The 20,332-nt window shown below is 31.7% G+C and overlaps 1 protein-coding gene across 1 annotated transcript in view; it reads left to right on the top strand.

Moving 5' to 3' along the window:
* Positions 1-20,332, top strand: part of LOC116657431 — a 515,932-nt gene that overhangs the window by 453,385 nt on the left and 42,215 nt on the right. Inside the window, exon 3 of the mRNA XM_032459477.1 lies at positions 6,423-6,470. Coding sequence (XP_032315368.1) covers positions 6,423-6,470 — 48 coding nt within the window. The remainder of the gene's footprint in view (positions 1-6,422; positions 6,471-20,332) is intronic.

A 20,332-nucleotide genomic window follows, 5' to 3' on the forward strand; every position in this document is an offset into this window, starting at 1 on the left:
ATTTCTATATTAGAAGGTATGACAACAACAGTGGCTAAGGGGTCAAGATTATTGGAAGATTACCATTCATATTTTATATGGTGGGCTAGTTTTCATATAAAAATATGGATGGATGGATGGATAGAAACTTTATATATATGTATACACACACACACACGTATATATTTCATTGAGTACCCAGCATTGATACCTTCTCATAAAACTTTCTGGTGTTCCTGAAATTCTCACTTGCTCAGTATTTTATTTAGTTTTATGAAACACATTAGCTTTGAGACCCAGAACAAAACAGCAATGGAGCTACATCTATCAAAAATATTGAGTGCTGCATCTGACTTCAATTTTTATCAAAATGAGTGTGATTTCTTAAGCAGTAACAGAAAAGGTTTTTGTTAAATATCAGAGTATCTGTGTGGATATCTCAATTTCTCTTTGTAGTTCGATACATTTCTGTGTTACATATTTTTCATTTCTGATAAGTACATCAATATTCTAAATAGTATTTTTACACCTTTGTAGTAGACTGCTTAATGTATAATAAAAATCCTTTAGCAAATATTCTGTTTGCTATTACTTTAACTGTACCATTTTAGTTGGTTGTTTTGTCTGGCATAAATGTTTCTTTTTTTAACATTTTTTATTGATTTATAATCATTTTACAATGTTGTGTCAAATTCCAGTGTTCAGCACAATTTTTCAGTCATTCATGGACATATACACACTCATTGTGGCATAAATGTTTCTTTCTTTACATTTGGCCTTTGTGATTCCTTACACTTTAAGAGTTCTGATTCTGGTGTTAAGAAATAAGAGCCTAATTAACTGGTCCCCCTGCACACAACAGCTATACATTCTAAGTACATGAAAAATAACTACTTGAGTGTTTTGCAGCCTGAAAAAAATGAAGCTAGATTTTTCTGGGGAGGGGGTAGAAACATGTAGTAAGTGATCTAAATGTAATGAACACCCTAATTTTTTTGCAGCTTCATCCTGAGGGCAGCCAAAATCATTATGGTTGCTACTTTAAGGTAAAAGCCATTTGGGGGGGGGTGCAGAATAGTTAATGAAGGAACATGAGACAAAAGGACTATAAGAGAGTCAGTAACCTAAGAAAGGAGAGAAACAGAGAAAAAATAATTCTGTGTTTAAATTTAGCCTGAGTCTCTGGTTGTCATCTGACTCCTGCATGGATGGGGAAAGCTGAAATCAGCTTGTAGTCAAGGCCTAAGAAACTGAACTGAGTTCTGGGTTAATGCTGATGTGACAGTTTTCAGACTGAGTCTAACCAAAAGCTAATTTTCGCTAAAGCCAAAACATCAGTATTCTTGGAGTAATATAACAAAACCAAGAATCTCCAAAACATAATGTTCAAAATGTCAAGAGTATAAATCCAAGTTATTTGACATATGAAGCCAGGATAATGTGACTGTCTCAAAGGGAGATGCAACCAACAGATGCTAATCCTGAGATTACATAGCTATTGGAGTTATCAGACTAGGACTTTAAAGCATTCCTTATACCTATTCTCAGTGTATTGAAATAAACTGTATTGTAATTAATGAAAAGATGGGAAATCACAGCAGAGATATGCCAACAATATAAAAGAAACAAATGCAAATTTTTAAACTAAAAATTGTATCAGAAATTAAAATTTTACTGGATGGGCTTAGTACTAGAATGGAGATGACAAAAGAATTAGTAAACTTTCACATAGATTAATAAAATAATCTTACGCAAAGATATGCAACTTAAAAGCCAATTGACAAATGGAATTCTAAAAATTCTTAACTAATCCAAAAAATAACAAGGGGAATATATGAATAAAAAAGAGAACAAACCAACCTAAAACAAATAATAAAATATTAGGCCTGAACCAAACTATATAAATAATTATACTGTATGTGAATGGTTTAAATACTCCGTATGTTGTTCATAAAAACTCATTTTAAATATAAAGACAAATTGGTTGAGAGTAAATGGATAGAAAAATATATCATACAGACATGAAGCAGAAGAAGGTTGGAACAGCTATGATGTCAAATAAAATAAATACAAAGAATATCACTGGAGGGATATTTCAAACTGATAAAAATTCAATTTTCTAGTAATTCACAACAAACATAAATGTGTATATACTAATAACAGATTTTCAGTGCACACATATGTACATGATTGACAGAACTGAAGGGACAATTTGACATTTTCACAGTAAAAGTGAGAGATACTAACATACTTCTATCATCAACTAACAGAACTTAGACAAAAATTCAGTAAAGACTTAGAGACTATGAATTATTTCTGGTAACTACTCTGAGCTAAATAATATTGTTAGAATGCCACACCAACAACTGCAAAATACATTCTCCTTAAAATGAATATAGTATATTCATGTAGACCATTTGCAGTCTCGCTGCATGTCTCAATAAATATAAAATGATCAAAGTCTTATAGAACTATTTATCTGATCATAGTAAAACTAAATTAAAAACCAATAAGATATCTAGGATAATCCATGATGTTTTCTTTCAAACTTTCTATTTTGAAATAATTATAAGTTTACAGGAAATTGCTAAGAAATTTACAAGATATTATGTACACACTTCACTTAGCCTCCCCCAATGTTCACATCTTACATAACTATGGTGTAATATCAAACCAGAAAACTGGCTTTGATGCAATCTATAGAGTTGATTTCAATTCCTCCAGGTATACATGCTCTCATTTGTGTGTGTGTGTGTGTGTGCGCGCGCGCGTGTGTGTGTGTAGTTTTAAGTCCTATGCCATTTTTTCACATGTGTAGTTTTAGGTAACTACCACAAGTCTCCATGATATTAAATTTTTAAAGCCACATACAGTCCACCCTGCCATCCTGAATCCATGGCAACTAGTATTCTCCATCTCTATAATTTTATTTCAAGAATGTAATATGAATAGAATTACATAGTATATAACATTTTGCAATCAACTTTTAAAATCAGCATATTATCTCTGAAGTTCATTCAAGTTATTGCAGGCATTAATAATTCATTCCTTTGATTTCTGAGTGGCATTCCATGGTATAGATATACCACAGTTTATTGATACATTCATAGTTGAACATCTGGGCTGTTTTCCATTTTTTGGCTAATATGAATAAAGCTGCTGTAAACATTCATGTACTAGTTTTTTTTTTTTTTTTTTGCATGAACATGTTACTATCCCTCTGGGATAAAAGCCCAAGTGTATAATTGCTATATCATATAGTAACTGCAATTTTAATTTTGAAATAAACTGCTAAACTGTTTTCAAGAGTGATTTAACATTTTGCATACATGTCAGCAATGTATGAGTGATCCACGGTTTCTCTACATCCTCACCAGTCATTGGTGGTATCACTTTTTTGTTTTAGTTGTTCTTATAGGGGTGAGCGATAAGCCATTATAATTTTAATTCGCACTTTCCTAGTGCTTAATGATGTTGAACATCTTTTCAGGTGTTTAGTTACCATCTGTATGTCCTTTTCATTACAATTTCTGTTTATGTCTTTTTCCAAACTTCTAATTGAATAGATTTTTTTTATCACTGTTGAGTTGAGAGTTTGTTATATATTCTAGCTACTTCATCAGATGTGTGGTTTATGTATACAGTCTTTTAGTCTGTAATTTCTCTTTTCATCATCTGAACAAAATCTTTCAAAGAGAATAAGTTTTTAATTTTGATGAGGTCCAATTTATCAGTTTTTCCTTTTATGGATCATGCTTTTAGTGTCAAATAAAAAACTTATCACTTAGTTCTAGGTTCTGAAGATTTTCTTCATTTTTCTGAAAGTTTTATAGTTTTACACTTTGCATTTAAGTCTGTGCTGCATTTTAGTTAATTATGACATAGGATGGTAGGTTAATTTTTTTGTATAAACATCCATCATCTTTAGTACCATATGCCCTCCACAGAATTACAGTTTCACCTCTGTCAGAAATCAACTGGGCATATATCTATGAGCCTATTTCTAGGTTTTCTATTTTCTTCAATTGATCTATGTATCTATCTATCCTCTAGAACTATGCAGTCTTGATTACTGGCTGTAAGTTTTGACACTAGAAAAAATGATTCCTTCTGCATTATATTATTTTCAAAATTTGTTTTGGCTATTGTAAGTCTTTACCCTTCTTATATAAATTTTAGAATATGCTTATTTTTTTTTGTCTAACTGAAAAATTGTGCTCTACACTGGAATTTGACACAACATTGTAAAATGACTATAACTCAATAAAAATGTAAAAAAAACTCATAAAAATGGAATTTGAATTTCATTTTGATTAAAATTTTAGCCTTACATTTTTTTAAAATTATGCTATACTGCTTTGTAATTATTGTCTGACTCATCACAGAAGTGAACAGAATATGCTACTAGAGATATAAGTGGATGGCCCAAAATGCATACAGCTATACATGTTAAAGATTGCATATTCATATAAGTAACTGTTAGATATTTATGTTTGGCATGTTATTTTATATTAGAAACATATTATGTTCCATTAATTTTAGTATTATAAATAAAACATTTGAATAAAGTTTAACAAAATAATTCCAAAAATAAAAACCGCTAGGATTTTGATGAGAATTTCCTTAAATCTACAGAACAGTTTGAAGACAATTGACATCTTTACTATGCTGAGTATTCCAAACCAAGAACATGGTCTCTCCAATTATTCAGATTTTTCTTTTATAACAATATTTTGTAGGTCTCACCACAGAGATCCTGTGCATGCTTTCTTAGATATATAAGTAGGTATTTAGTTTTTTGGAGCAATTTTGAATGATGTAGTTTGGTTTCTACTTGTTCATTGTTAGCACATGGAAATATGATTGATTATTTGCGTTGATCTCACAGCTCTCAATCTTGCTGAACTCACTTATTAGTTCTAAACATTTATTTTATTAATTTATTTGTATAAGCTGCTAAGGACTTTATATGTAGACCCTTATGTAGTTTTCAAATAGGGAATTTAATTATTTCTATTCCAATATTTATGCCTATTATTTCTTTTCCTTGCCTTATTGCAGTGGCTAGAACTTCCAATACTATGTTAAATAAGAGTGGTGAAAGTGGACATCCTTGCATGCAAACTCATACCCAAACTTAGAAGAAAAGCATTAAATCTTTCACAATTAAGTATGATGCTGACTATAGATTTTTATACATTTTTAAAAAGAGTTTGAGGAAATTCCCTCTATTCCTACTTTGCTGAGAGGTTTTATTATGAATGGATGTTGGAATTGTCAATTTTCTTTATCAATTGATGTTGTCATATGATGTTGACATGCTAGATTACATTTACTTATTTTGAGCCAGGTTTGCATATCTGGAACAAATCCTACTTGGTCATCATATATTATTCTTTTAATACATTTCTGGATTTCATTTGCTAATGTTTTATTGAGGACTTTTGCATCTAAGTTCAACAATTACATTGGTCTATAGTTTTCCTTTTTTAAAAAACTGGTTTTGTGTGGTTTAGATATGATATTTCTAGCCTCTAAAAAGAGTCAAGAAATGTTTCTTTCTCTTCTATTTTCTCGAAGAGATTGTGTAAAATCAACATTAGGTGTTTTTTTTAATGTTTAATAGAATTAATAGAATTCTCCAGTGAATTCACAAAGGTCTAGAGATTTCTTTTGGGTAAGTTTTTAACTAAAAGTTCAACTTTTAATGCTTATCGGACAATTACTTTTGTCAATTTCATCTTGGTGGTGACTTAAGAGTATGGTTTTTGATGAATTGATCCATTTCTTATACTTTATTGGGTTTATAGACATAAAGTTGTTTATAGTACTCTCTTATGGTCTGAATGTGTCCCCTAAGATTCGTATGTTGAATCTTAACATAACACCCAAAGGTGATCATATTAGGAGGTGGAGCCTTTGGAAGGTGATTAAGTCATGAGGGCAAAGCTTTCATTACTAGGATTAGTGCTCTTACAAAAGAGGTTCCAGAAAGATCCCTTGCCCCTTTCACAATTGAGAATACAAGAGGTCTGAGACCTGGATGAGGACTTTTACCCAACTATGCTGGCACCCTGTTCTTGGACTTCCAGACTTCAGAGTTGTGAAAAATAAAATGCTGTTAATTATAAGCTATCCAGCCTATGGCATTTTTTGTAGCAACCCAAATGGACTAAAACACCTTACTATCTTTTTAATTGTTGCAATATCTCTAATGAAATTCCCTGTTTTATTCTTGTCATTAATGATTTGTGTCTTTACTTTTTTTTTATCTTTGTGTGACTTGCTAGAACTTTATCAATGGCATTAATTATTTTCAGGAACCATCCTTTGGTTTTATTGATTTTCTGTATTGATTTCCTATTTTTACTGTCATTTATTTCTGCTTTTATCTTTATTATCTTCTCTCTTCTGCTTATATTTGGTTTATTTTTCTCTTCTAGATTTTTGAACCTGGATTTTTTGATTTGAGACTTCTCTTTATTTCTAATGTAAGTACTACTGCTATAAATTTCCTTTTTGGTATTCAGATGCAACTCATATTTTACATTGATTCTCACTTGCATTTAGTTCTATATACTTATTATTTTTGAGAGTTTACTTTTGACCCATGGATTATTTTCAGATAGGTTTAATCTCTAAGAATTTGAAGATTTTATTATTGTCTTTCTGTTATTGATTTCTAGTCTAATTTCACTTTGGCCATACAACATGCTCTGTATTATTTCAATTCTCTTAAATTTACTGAGTGAGGTATATGGTCCAGGATATGATACATTTTGGTGAATATTCCATGGTTGCTTGAAAAAGTATGCAAACTGCTATCATTGGGTGGAGTGTCCTATATATGTCAATTAGAGTCTATTCATTGATAATTGAGAATATTGAGTGGTTCTATATCCTTGCTGATTTTCTGTCTAGTCTTTCTAACAATTATGGAGAAAGGGTGTCTAAGTCTCCAACTATAATTGTGGATTTGACTAGTTCTCATTTCAGTTTTGTCAGTTTTGCTTTATGTATTTTGAAACTCTGGTGTTTGGTACATACACATCAGGTATTATTATGTAGTTTGGTGGATTATGTAATATCCTTTTTTGTCCTTAGTAATTTTCTTCACTATGAGGGTCTATTATTAATGTTTCTATGATACATCTTTTTCCATGCTTTTACTTACTACCTGCCCACGTCATATTTGAAATTAGTTTCCTGAAGACAATATACTGTTGAGTCACGTTTTCTTCTCCTCTCTATCAGTTATCCATAATTGGGGAATTTAGATCATCTACATTTGAAATAATTACTGATATGTTAAGATTTAATAATGCCGTTTTTACTATTTGTTTTGTGTTTGTTCCCTCTATTTCTCAGTCCTCTCTTTTATTGGCTTCTTGTGGGTTACTTGAACGCCTTGTAGAATTTTGCCTTGTTTCCATTTTGCAGTTTTGGACATTACAGTTTTCTTAATTGTTGCTCTAGGTATCGCAATATACAAGTAACAACTTATCACACTCTATCAGTATTGATACTTTACTTTGGGTGAAGAATAGAAAGCTTACCATTATGTCCTTTTACTCTCTACCTTAATTTTTTACGACTAGTTTTTACATTGTCTCCTGCAAGACTGAAGCATAGATTTTCCTAAGAGGTAACACTGGTAACAGGCTCAATAAACCATGATGCATATGTAGCAAGGTGTTATTTCTTGATTTTAATCTGGGGCAAGAGACACTGCAGGCAGGCAATCTCTGATGAAATCTGCCTTGTCCCTTCTCCACCTTCAGTGACTTTGGAATGAATTTACTTTTATTTTAGTTTTCATTAAAATTATTTTCCTTCTAGGTTTATTGAGATATAATTGATATGTAGCACTGTAAATGTTTAAGGTATACAGCCTAATGATTTGAGTTACAAATGTCATGAAATGATTACCACAATAAATTTAGTGAACTTCCATCATCTCATATAGATACAAAATTAAAGAGAAAGAAAAAATATTCCTTGTGATAAGAACTCTTAGGATTTACTCTCTTAACGACTTTCATATATAACACACAACAATGTTAATTGTATTTATCCTGTTATATATTATATCCCTGTACTTATTTATTTACCTTATGACAGGAAGTTGGTACATTTTGACTGCCTTCATCCAATTCTCTCTCCACCCACCCTCTGCCTCTGGTAGTCACAAACCTCATCTCTTTTTTTTTTTTATGAGTTTGTTCATTTATTTGTTTTAAATATAATTGATCTACAACATTATGTCAGTGCCTGGTGCACAACATAGTGATTCTACATTTCTATACATAACATTGAAATTTTTTTTAAGGTTGTTTTTTTTTTTTTTTTTTTGTCTTTAGTTTTGGGAAGTTTAACTATGAGGTGTTATGGTGAGAACTACTTTGGATTGGATCTATCCTTTTTGAGTATTAGTCTGCTTCTTAAATCTGTAGGTTTGTTTCTTTCCCCAAATTTGGTGACTTTTCAACTGTTGTTTCTTCAAATACATTTCCTGCTTCTTCAAATTTCTGATTCTTCAAATCTCCGATTCTTCAAATCTCCTTTTCTTGTCTTAATGAGACTAATCCTCGATTTTTGGTTACTGCCCCCACAAGTTCCTGAGGATATGTTCATTAATTTTTCCACACTATTTTCTCTGTGTTGTTCAGACTGAGTAAACTCTATTATTCTGTCTTTAAGTTTACTGATTGTAACTTCTGTCATCATTACTCTACCATTGAGCTCATATACTGAGTTTTTATTTTAGTGATCATATTTTTAATTCTACAATTTTTATTCAGTACTTTCTAATAATTTCCACTTCTTTGCTGAGGGTTTCTATTTTTTAAACTGAATTTCAACAGAACTCATAATTGTTGAAAATTTTTTATTATGGATGTTTTAAAATCCTTTTCTGATAATTTCAATACCTGGTTGGTTGGCTCTCTTTTCTCATTCAAGTCATGTTTGTCATGGTTCTTGGCATGACAAGTAATTTTACATTATATCTGGGCATTTTGGTTATTATGTTAAGAGACACTTGATCCTACTTACACATCTATTTCAGCATGCTGTCACCCTGTTTAGGTTTAGCACATAGGTCATGGTCTACTTTTGAAGTCTGTAGTTCCAAAGAAACTTTAGTTCTAATAGCACTTACAGTGTTACTCTGGCCTGCTTTGTTATTCTGGTACTCCCCACTCCAACTCACAGCATCCCCCTAGGCTGCTGTATGATGCTATTTAGTGGGAAAACATTTCTTTTCTTTTCTTTTTCTTCTCTGCTTATTTCTTCTGCTTTTTGGGGTTGCAGGCCTCTCCAGTCCCTACTGTTTGATAAATGAGAGCTAAAAAGAAAACTAAGGGATCTGTCTCACCATAGTGTCTCTCCACATTCTGCAAAGTCACCAGCTTATCTGACTCCTTTCCAACTTTAAGAATTCTTTTATGATTGACTACTGAATTACTTCTAGATATTTAATTGTATTTAGAAGGGAGGAGCTGAAAAGAGTGAGTCTATGTCATCTCGAGAAAAGGAGTTTGAGTGTGTCTCCTGTAAATATCATTAATTTGAATTTAAAATAAAAGTTAAATCTGTTCTGAGAATGTCTATTATTTACCAAGCCATGTTAATTTTCCTAAGAAATTTGAGAATATTCATTCCATTATATTCTTGCTTCCCTGTGTTTTACACATCCCACTGTTATTTCTGTTGAGAAATCTGTTGTCAGCTTAATTAATTTCATAGGAAATTTGTCTTCACTATGTGGATGAATTCATGACTTTCTTTTTGTCTGTAATATTTTTATATTAATCATGAGGTGATAAGATGTGAAAATGCTTCACAGTTTGGTTTCAGAGAATGTTTCCACAGAGCCATTTTTATTTGTTTTCACCAGTTACTTCAGTAGTATCACAGACTGCGGATACATTTTAATGTCAATTTCTCATCATGGGAGTCTCTGTCTCATATAAATACTATAACATTAAGCATTAAACTTACATGTAAGGTCAAATAGTCAGAAATAGTTTTCTCTTCTTTCATCTACAGCTCAGGCAAAGAAAGACAAATTTCATTTTCTCTCTGTGCTGATAGAAATATTTCTATCTGCTCTCTGACTTTACAGACAATACAGTCCTTATATGCCAACTTTATTTACAAATCTCATTTCTAACTTTCTACTTCTCTAAGACTTCCTCTCAGGGCAGAGAGAGAGGACAATTAACTCAATCCCAAGATTACTGAAGTTGGCATTCCTTCCTCCCACACAGGGCAATTGTAACATTATTTCATTCACTTGATGCTCAAATTTTAACTGTCATGTTTTAAAAGTATTTTTTTTGTCTTAAAAACACACAAACAAATGGGAAGATATACCACGTTCGTGGATTGGCTGAATTGATGTTATTCAAATGACCATACTACTCATGACAATCTACAGATTCAAAGCAATCCCTATTAAAATATCCATGGAATTTTTCACAGAACTAGAACAAACAATCCTAAAATTTGTATTGAAACACAAAAGATCCCACGTAGCCAAAACAATTTTGAGAAAGAACAATGCCATAGCTACCATGCTCCCTGTCTTTAAACTATACTACAAACATACAGTAATCTAAAGAATTTGATACTGGCACAAAAACAGACACATAGTCAACAGTCAGAATAGAGAGAGCAGAAATAAACCAACACACCTATAGTCAATTAATCTAAGACAAATAAAGCAAGAATATACAATGGGGAAAAGACAGCCTCTTCAATAAATGGTGTTGGGAAAACTGGACAGCTCCATGCAAAAAAATCAAACTGAAGTTCTTTCTCATATCAAGCATAAAAATAACTTCAAAATGGATTGAAGACTTAAATGTAAGACCTGAAACCATAAAAATTCCAGAAGAAAGCAAAGGCAGTATACTCTTTAACACTAGTCTTAGTAATTTTTCTTTGGATATGTCTCCTGAGGCAGAGGAAACAAAAGCAAAAATAAACAAATGGGACTACATCAAACTGAAAAGCTTTTTCACAGTGAAGGAAACTATCAACAAGACAAAAAGACCACTTAATGAATGGGAGAAAATATTTTCAAATGATATATCTAATAAGGGGTTAGTATCCAAAACATACAAAGAACTCATGCAAGTCAATATCAAAAAAACCCCAAACAACCATATTATAAAATGGGCAAAGGACCTGAGTAGACATTCTTCCAAAGAAGACTTATAGATGGCCAACAGGCACATGAAAAGAGGCTCAACATCATTAATCATCAGGGAAACGCAAATGAAACCTACGGTGAGATATTACCTCACACTTATTAGAATGGCTATTATGAAAAAGACAGCAAATAACAGGTGTTGATCATGTGGAGAAAGGGGAACCCTCGTGCACTGTTGGTGGGAATGCAAATTAGTGAAGCCACTATGGAAAATAGCATGGAGTTTCCTCACAAAAATTAAAAATGGAACTACCATTTGATCCAACAATTCCACTCCTGGGTATTTATCTGATGAAAATAAAAACATTAATTAGAAAAGATACATCCACCTAATATGTTCACTGCAGCATTATTTAGTGAAGATATGTAAACAACTCAAATATCCATTGATAATTAAATAGATAAAGAAGTTGTGGTATGTATCTATGCAATGGAGTATTAGCCATAAAAAAGGATAAAATCTTGTTATGTGCAACCACATGGATGGGCCTAGACAGTATTATGCTAAATGAGGTAAGTTATAGAAAGACAAATGTTATATGATTTCACTTATATGTGGAGTCTGAAAAACAAAACAAACATACATAACAAACAGAGTCATAGATACAAAGAAGAAAACTATCGTTGCCATAGGGGAAACGGTGGGGAGAAAAGAAATAGGTGAGGGTGATTAAGAGGTAAAGACTTCCAGCTGCAAAATAAATGAGTCATAGGTGTGGGGTATAGTCAATAATTGTGTAATATCTTTGTATGGTGACAGATGGTAACTAGATTTATTGTGGTGATCATTTTCAAATATATAGAAATATTGAATCATAATGTTGTCCAACAGCAGCTAACATACTGTTTTAGGTCAATTATACTTAGAACAAATAAACCAACAAACAATCTCATAGAAAAAGAGATCAGATTTGTGGTTGCTAGATATGGGGGTGACAAGTGGGGGACGGGGAATAGATGAAGGCAGTCAAAATGTACAAACTTCCAGTTATAAGATAAGTACTAGGGATGTAATGTACAACATGATAGATGTATTAACACTGCTGTGTGTATGTGCAAGTTGATAAGAAAGTAAATCCTAAGAGTTATCATCACAAGGAAAAAAATACACTTTTTCTGTTTCTTTAATTTTGCATCTACATGATGGATGTTTATTAAACTTATTGTGATAGTCATTTTATGATGTAAGTCAAATCATTACACTATATACCCTCAAACTTATACAGTGCTGTATGTTAATTATATCTCAATAAAACTGGAAGAAAATGAAAATATATTAAAAAGAAAATATTAAAAGAAAGTCACTGAAAAAATCTTGTTTGATTTGAGAGAATTTTAAAGCTATCTTAGTTTTATGTATTGCCAGTACTAGAAATCCAAGGAATTTAACATCATATTTTCCATGAGATTACATATCTATTTATTGAAACTTGATCCCTCTCTCATTATGTGATTTCCTTTTTAATATAACCAAATATATTAAATATATTATCTGTAGCCAAACCCACTCAGACACACATCCTCTTACTTTGATTTAAATGGTTAAAATGTTTTTTTCTGAAGTTTGGATCATTTTAAAAGGGGAAAGAACTCTATAGATTGGGCAAAGTAGGAATAATGACATAAGTAGCCCTCTTAATTTGGTGAGACTGATTAACCAAACCTTAAAATATTCCAGCAAGATTTGAAAATGCTCTTTCAGACAGAGTAGTAATAAAGAAAAATATTACTAGAGGAATCTTAGTGTCTAATGAGTATATAAATAAGGTATGTTGGCTTTTTAAGAAACATTGTTTATAGTACTTGTTCACTTAATTATTTTTAAAAATATGACTCTTTTGGTTTCAAGATGACAGTGTTTTGTCAGTATACTCCATTCTTTTCTTGGAAGTCACCCTAAAGCAACAAGGAAACATGAGAAAGATAGATGTAAATTCTGATTTTGTTTGATCTATATTCAGATAAAACCTTGAAACAAAAAATGGAATGGGTTCTAAACAATGAAATCAAGCATGGTTGTAGAAAGAAACTGAAAGGAGAAACATATGATCATAAATCTTATAAACTCAGAAAATTTCATGTCCTAATATGAGGTGGGCACTTTGAAGTGTGAAATGAGAGCTCCCCAATTTCAACAGCAAGATAATTATGCATATACCAGTAGTGTGAGTTTCTCTGGATCTGGTTTGCTTCTGCAAAATGGAAGAGGTAATAGTGGGACAAGGAAGTACACAGACAATTCATATTTCCAGGAAGCAATCTGTATTTGTGGTATTGTGATTGGTAATGTGATCTCCTTACATCTGTCTATTTCCTTTGGCTAGGGGAAAAAAGGTTAACAGAATGCTCACACAAAATCCTCAGGCACAAAAAAAAACTACTTGTAGCTTAGAGCCTTATCCCTTTCAAGACAACAACTTCCTGCAAATAGCTTGTCTAGGAAAAAAAAAAAACACCTCATTCAAAGATGTTTCTTAATCACAACAAAAACAGAAGAAATATAACAGACAGGGACAGAAAAGTTATTTGGCAAGTTAAAGACATAACAACAATATTGCAGCAAAACAAATGAAAATTGTAGCAAAACATTTTACCATGAATTAAAAAAAAATCAAAGCCATATCCTCTCAAGAAGAGCATAAAGAAAAGATGCAAGAACTATTGTAATTATAGAGGGAGATAATGGAAGAAGATATGATGTTCCACACTTCAGAAAAAAGAACACAGAAATGAATGCAAAATTAGAACTAGCACAAGGAAAAGTAGGTACTACAATCAACCCAGTGAATTATAAATAGAGCAGGAAAAAAGCAGAATTTGAAAAGTGCTATAATAAAGAGAAAATGGCACAGAAGAAAGAAAAATTCCAACATACACACAATTGGAGTCTCTGAATAAGAAAATAGAAGTAATCAACTAGAATGAATATGTTACAGTTATAAATCAAGAAATAAAGATATGGCTAGACTCCACATATTGAAAGTATAATTGTAAGCAGTTATGTATAAATAGATAACAGATGGAAGTCCTATAGTGGCTTCAGGTAATCTGATAAATCACTCTTTCAAAACTATGAGCATCTGAGATTGGTGATAGTGGCTTTCTTTGAGATTACTCAGGTTTATTTTGGCTTCCAGATAAATTCCTATTAATCATTTTCTTTAATGCTGCAGGGAACTTAGATAGATATGGGTTTTCCTTTAATCCTAGCATTTCTTAATTTTATCTAACTCCAGCAGAAGTTTCCCTGATCTTCACTTACCCAGCTCTGACAGCCTTTGTGAACCTCTTAAGTCCTTATATTAAAATCTTTCCTGCAAAATTCCTAGAGAAGCTTCTGTTTTACTGACCATTCTTGACTGATATGCTCATGGAAAACATTATTTAAAATAGAGAATTATAATGATTACATATAACATTAATTAAAAATGTATTTTATTACATAGTTTATAAACAAATAATATTCTTCTATATTAATATATGAAAGCAGACCTTCCAAAATATCAGAGGAAACACACACAGAATAATTCATATAATTAAGGATTTCAAGAAGGTATAAAGACAGAAAATGTAACAAAATTTCAATAAAAGTAAACAGCACAACTAGTAAGGTGGAGTTACTGGTATGTATCCTATTCTATACCATAAAATACAGTATACATTTTGTATTAAGGGGCCTCTGAAATATTCTCCCCAAAAATGACTATATATTTTGCTAAAAGAAAATCATTGTTTTTCAAAATATAAAAAAAGTCAAACAATGTGAATATCCATTAATCACAATTCAGTAACAGTAGAAGGTAATAACAAAACCAGGAAACAAAAAATGTGCTTTAGACACTTTTAAACAATGCAAAGAAGAAATGAAACCTTATGTTAGAATATATAACAAATGATGATAACAGAAATACTACATATCAGAACACATGTGGTGTTTCTAGAGCAGTGCCCAAATTAAATTCCAGTCTTAGAAAGATATACTAACAAAAAAATTTAAACTTAAAAATAAGAATCATCAAGCCCAAAAAAAAAAAGTTTAAGGAAAAAAGACAAATAGAAAGTAAACCAAAGGAGATCAGAAGAATTAAAAAGGTAAAAAATTTTTAAACAGTTGGTTCTTTGAATAATAATAAAATTGAGAAGTGATTTGTAACCTGGTCAAAATAAAACATTGGGAGTGTTTTAAAATGAAGAATGATGAAGTAAGCATAGATGGAAACACCTTAAAGAATAATGAGACTACTCTATTCAATTCTGTGCAAATAAATTTGAAAACCACAATGAAATGGATAATACTTTATAAAAATATACCAAAACTCACTCAAGAAGACATATCAAAATCTATCCTAAAACAAGCATTAGGGCTCAATAATTTCACAGTATTTCTACTTCTTGGATTTTATCTTGCAGAAAAATTATTTATAGGAGAAATAATGTATGTACAAGGTTATTTACTAAAGAAATATTTATAATAGCAAAAACTTTGAAAAACCTATCATCTATAGAGAACTAATTAAAATGAATTATGATACAGCAATATACTGGAATAGAATCCAGCTGAAGAAACAGACAAACCATAACAAACATATGGAAGTTTTCTGTTTTATAATGGAAGAATCTCCAAGATGTACTATATAGTAGTGAAAAAATTAGGTGCATAAATGTGTGTATAATACATTAACAATACCTAAAAAAGATAACTATATTTGATTTTATGTGTATGTGTTGTTATGCATTTACACATAGAAACATGCATACATTTTCTGGAAGCATAATAAGAAACTAACAACATAGTTTGATTCTGTGCAATAGAACTGGGTGCTTAGGGCAAAGGAGTAAAAAGAGTTTTCACTTCATACCCTTTTGTACGTTTTGAATTTTTAAGCATGAGAAAGTATTACATATTTAAAATAAGTATAATTCACCTGTTAAAAATCATAAAGGCAAAGCAGCAACAACAAAAAATTCTTTATCAAGAGAGAAGCTGAAGATTAAGCATTGATTTAAGAACCTGAGCTTTAAATCCTGGTCTTTACCTCCCGCAGTATATCCAAAACAAAACTGCAAAAGTCTGATATTTTTCTTTTATACTGAGTCACCTTGTCATTCAGTTTCAAAGTGAAATGAAAAGGTTAATATGGTGGAGAAAAAATATAATTTAAAAATTCAAGTTAAACCTTGTTAAATGATTGAAAGCTATGAGAAATAAAACCAAATTTCAAGATTTAACTCATAAAATATATATAGATTAGGGCTACAAAAAAAAAAAAAAAGCTTTGCTATGGACACACCAATCTGTAGCACATACCAAGGAGTAATTGAATCTTAATTCAGGTTTAATAACTCTTAACAGTTTGGGAACTTTCAGCTACAGTTCTTGTGTACTACAGAAATAAAAGAATTCTAATAGAACTTTCCAACTCAATTATAGTCAGCTTTCAGAAAACAGGAAAGAACTTAAACAAATCTTAACCTTCCTTGATATTTCCTTGATATTTCATTAACATATCATTGAGAAAAGTCATTTCTTGGAATCTAATTTTTTTTTTCAGAAAGATAATGGAATTTGCACCCTAAGTTGCTCTGTTTGGTGGTATGTAATTTGGGTGTCATTGAACCATTGGAAAGATAATTCTTTTAATGTTCACTAAGTCTGGTTTTTTTTGTTGTTGTCTAATTACCAGGATTGTAAACAGTTAGCTCTGTGACATTGGATGACTCATAATATTTTGATGTCCAAGTCTGAATCTTTCCAAATTGGGTTGATAAAATCAATGGCTTAAAGCTATCTATTTGTAATGTTTTTAACAAAATAATATTTAAGTAATGGATAGTCTTGGATTCTAAAACATTCCCTTAGGCTCCAACAATACAAGTTAAAGTTACTTAACCTGTTGCAAAGAAGGTAAAAGTGCAAGAAGAGTTCTAGTCTATCAGGAATCATCTGAGCTACATCCAAGGACAGGAGCTACTTTAACTGTATTTTATAAACGGATTGGTATGTTATGACCGTCATATCTATCACATGAACCATTAATAATTTAGTGCTAGTTGCCTAATGAGTGATTAAGGACCAATTATTTTAGATTGGTCAATGTATTTGCTATGTATTGCCTTTGTGAATCTTTTTTAATTTTTGCATTCCCTTTATCTTTATTAATTACTCTATTTAGTAAGCAAAACCCAAAATTCTTACCCAGAATAAGCACTTTCTAAAAAACTCCTTGTGGTCTTCAGTGTCTTTCATGTACACTAGAAGCTGTCTCACCTGACAGTCTTTGGGAAAACTTTTCATCTTTAATCAGCAGGCTTAAATCCCTGCCATGCTATGTTTTGTTTTGTTTTTTTGTTTTAAAAGTTTTAATGATGTATAATTGATATATAATAAGCTTTACATATGTAAAGTGTACAATTTGATAAATTTTGACATATCATATATACCCATGAACCATCACCACAATCAAGATAATGAACATATCACCCATAATTCCCAACAGTTTTCTTGTGCCCCTTTTGCCTTTTCTTGTACCCTCCTCCCCAAGCAACCACTGATTTACTTTTTGTCAATGCAGATTAATTTACATTTACTAGAACTTTATATAAGTGGAATCATAAGTATATATTACTTTTGTCTGCTTTCTTTCACTAAGCATAATCACTTGAGATACATTTATGTTGTTGGTTATAAGTAGTTTATTCCTTTTAGAGCTAAGTAGTATTACCTTGCATGAATACACCACAATTTCTTTATTCATTCTCCTGTAGACAGACAGTGGGTTGGTTCTAGATTTTTGGTTATTATGTATAAAGCTGCTATGAACAGTCATGGTCAAGTCTTTGTATGGGCATAAACTTCCTTCCTCTTGTGTAACTGTCTAGGAACAGAATGCTGAATCATGTAGTAGGTGGGTATGTTTAGCTTTTATTTTTTAATTGAGGTATAATTGACATGGAACATGATATTAGTTCAGATGTACAACATAATGATACAATATTAGTATATGCTGTAAAATGATCACCCTAATAAGTCTAGTCAACGTCTGCCACCATATATATTTACTAATTTTTATGAGAACTTTTAAGATCTACTCTCTTAGCAACTTTCAAATATGCAGTCGAGTATTAGTAACTGTAGTCGCCATGCTATACATTACATCCCCATCACTTATTCATTTTATAATCAGAAGTTTGTACCTTTTGAACCACTTTCCCATTTTGCTCCCCACCACAACCTCCTGCCTGTAGCACCATCAATACGTTCTTTGTATCTATAAAGTATTTTAAAACTGATTTTTATTGAAGTAAAATACACATAACATTTATCATTCTAACTATTTTAAGTATATAATTCTGTGGTATTATATACATTCACATTTTGTGGGATCATCACCACTATCCATCTTTAGAATTTTTCATCTTGCAAAACTGAACCCACTAAACACTAACTCTCCATTCCCCTCTCCTCCAGACCCTGGCAACTACCACTCTACTTTCTGTCTCTTTGAATTTGACTACTCTAGGCATCTCATGTACATGGAAGCACACACTATTTGGGCTTTTGAGACTGGCTTATCTCACTAAGCGAAGTACCTTCAAGGTTCATTCATGTTAGAGCATGTGTCAATTTCCTTTTTTTTTTAAAGAAGAATAATATTCCATTGTATGTATATACCACTTTTTAAAATTCATTCATCCATTGATGGGCATTTGGGTAGCTTCCACTTTTTGGCTGTTGTGAACAATGGTGCTATGAACATGGTCATACAACTATTTGTTCGAGCCCCTGATTGCACTTCTTTTGGGTGAAATTGATTGACCATATGGTAAGTTAATGTTTAATTTTTTTAGGAATTGTCATAATATTTTTCACACTGGTTGCACCATTGTATACTCCCACTAGAAATGCACAAGTTTTCACATTTCTCCATATCCTCATGCTTTTTAAAAAAATAATAGTCACCCTAATGGGTGTGAATGTATAACCTTAGTGACTGTTGATTAAATGAAACTTTAATGAATGAAAATTTAATTACATTATGTTCAGAATTGTTTAAGAGCTTTTAAGGTGTAGAACCCTTTGTTCAAACAAACTATTACATAAAAGCTGACTTTGTAAAAGAGGTAACAGCATGGCCATTCTGTTTGAAGTGAGGGTTGGGGCTGCAGAACTCTGTCAATTTTCCAGGCTCCCAACCCTGTTCTCTCTGTGGCATCCTAAAGGGACACCTGAAAGCAGTCCACAGCGTCATATGGCTCAAAATATCACCACTTCATACTTGTAAGCGTTCAGACTTGTAACTTCTGCTTTACTAACTAGTATAGCCACCATTTCATTCAGTAAAGTTAGTTTCAAAAGTTAAAGCAAAGAATTAAAAACTCAGAGCTAGATTTAGAGCTGTTAAATATCCTGTGTAATCCTACAAGTGCCCTCATGGTTCCTTGGTATCTCAAAGTACTTGGCAAATCCATATTATCCCTTAATCCTTTCAAATTGACTTGAAATGCCCTGACATCACTTAAAAACTAATTTCAAGCTGATGAACCTTTTACTGTCCTTGTATTTTAAATCTGAATAGGCTGGAATCTAAATTGTGTGAACATCCAGTCATCCTTATATACATGATTTTCCAACAAATACTCTATGGGAGCTACTACTTAGTGGGTCCCCAATACTCCATTACTCTCAGTGCAATCCAAATTCATAAATGCTTTTTTAATATGCATGCATTAAAAAGTTTCTGAGTTAATCAGATAAAGATGCCGCACAGTTGACAGCATCGACTATGGAACTGGACTGCCTGAATTAGATCCTGTTTCTACTACGTACAAAAGCTTTGCCACTTTGGGTAAATCCAGTAACTGCTCTGGGCCTTAACTTTCTGATTTGTTAAACAGGGATAATGACATTAGAACTTACTTCACAGAATTGCTATGAGGATTAACTGTACTAATATTTGTAAAGAAATTAGAACAATGCTTGGCATATGCAAATACCCTGAATGAAATTAGATGAAATCTTCCTTTTTTGACAAAGGTTATGTTACAGCTAATTGAGCAGAAAGTACAGGATGGATTTTATTTTTAATTGGTGCCATCATTTTGTTACCTTCTAGATCCTACTTCTTATTCAATTTA

The sequence above is a fragment of the Camelus ferus genome, chromosome 18 (genome assembly GCF_009834535.1).
Source record: "Camelus ferus isolate YT-003-E chromosome 18, BCGSAC_Cfer_1.0, whole genome shotgun sequence".
NCBI lineage: Eukaryota > Metazoa > Chordata > Mammalia > Artiodactyla > Camelidae > Camelus > Camelus ferus.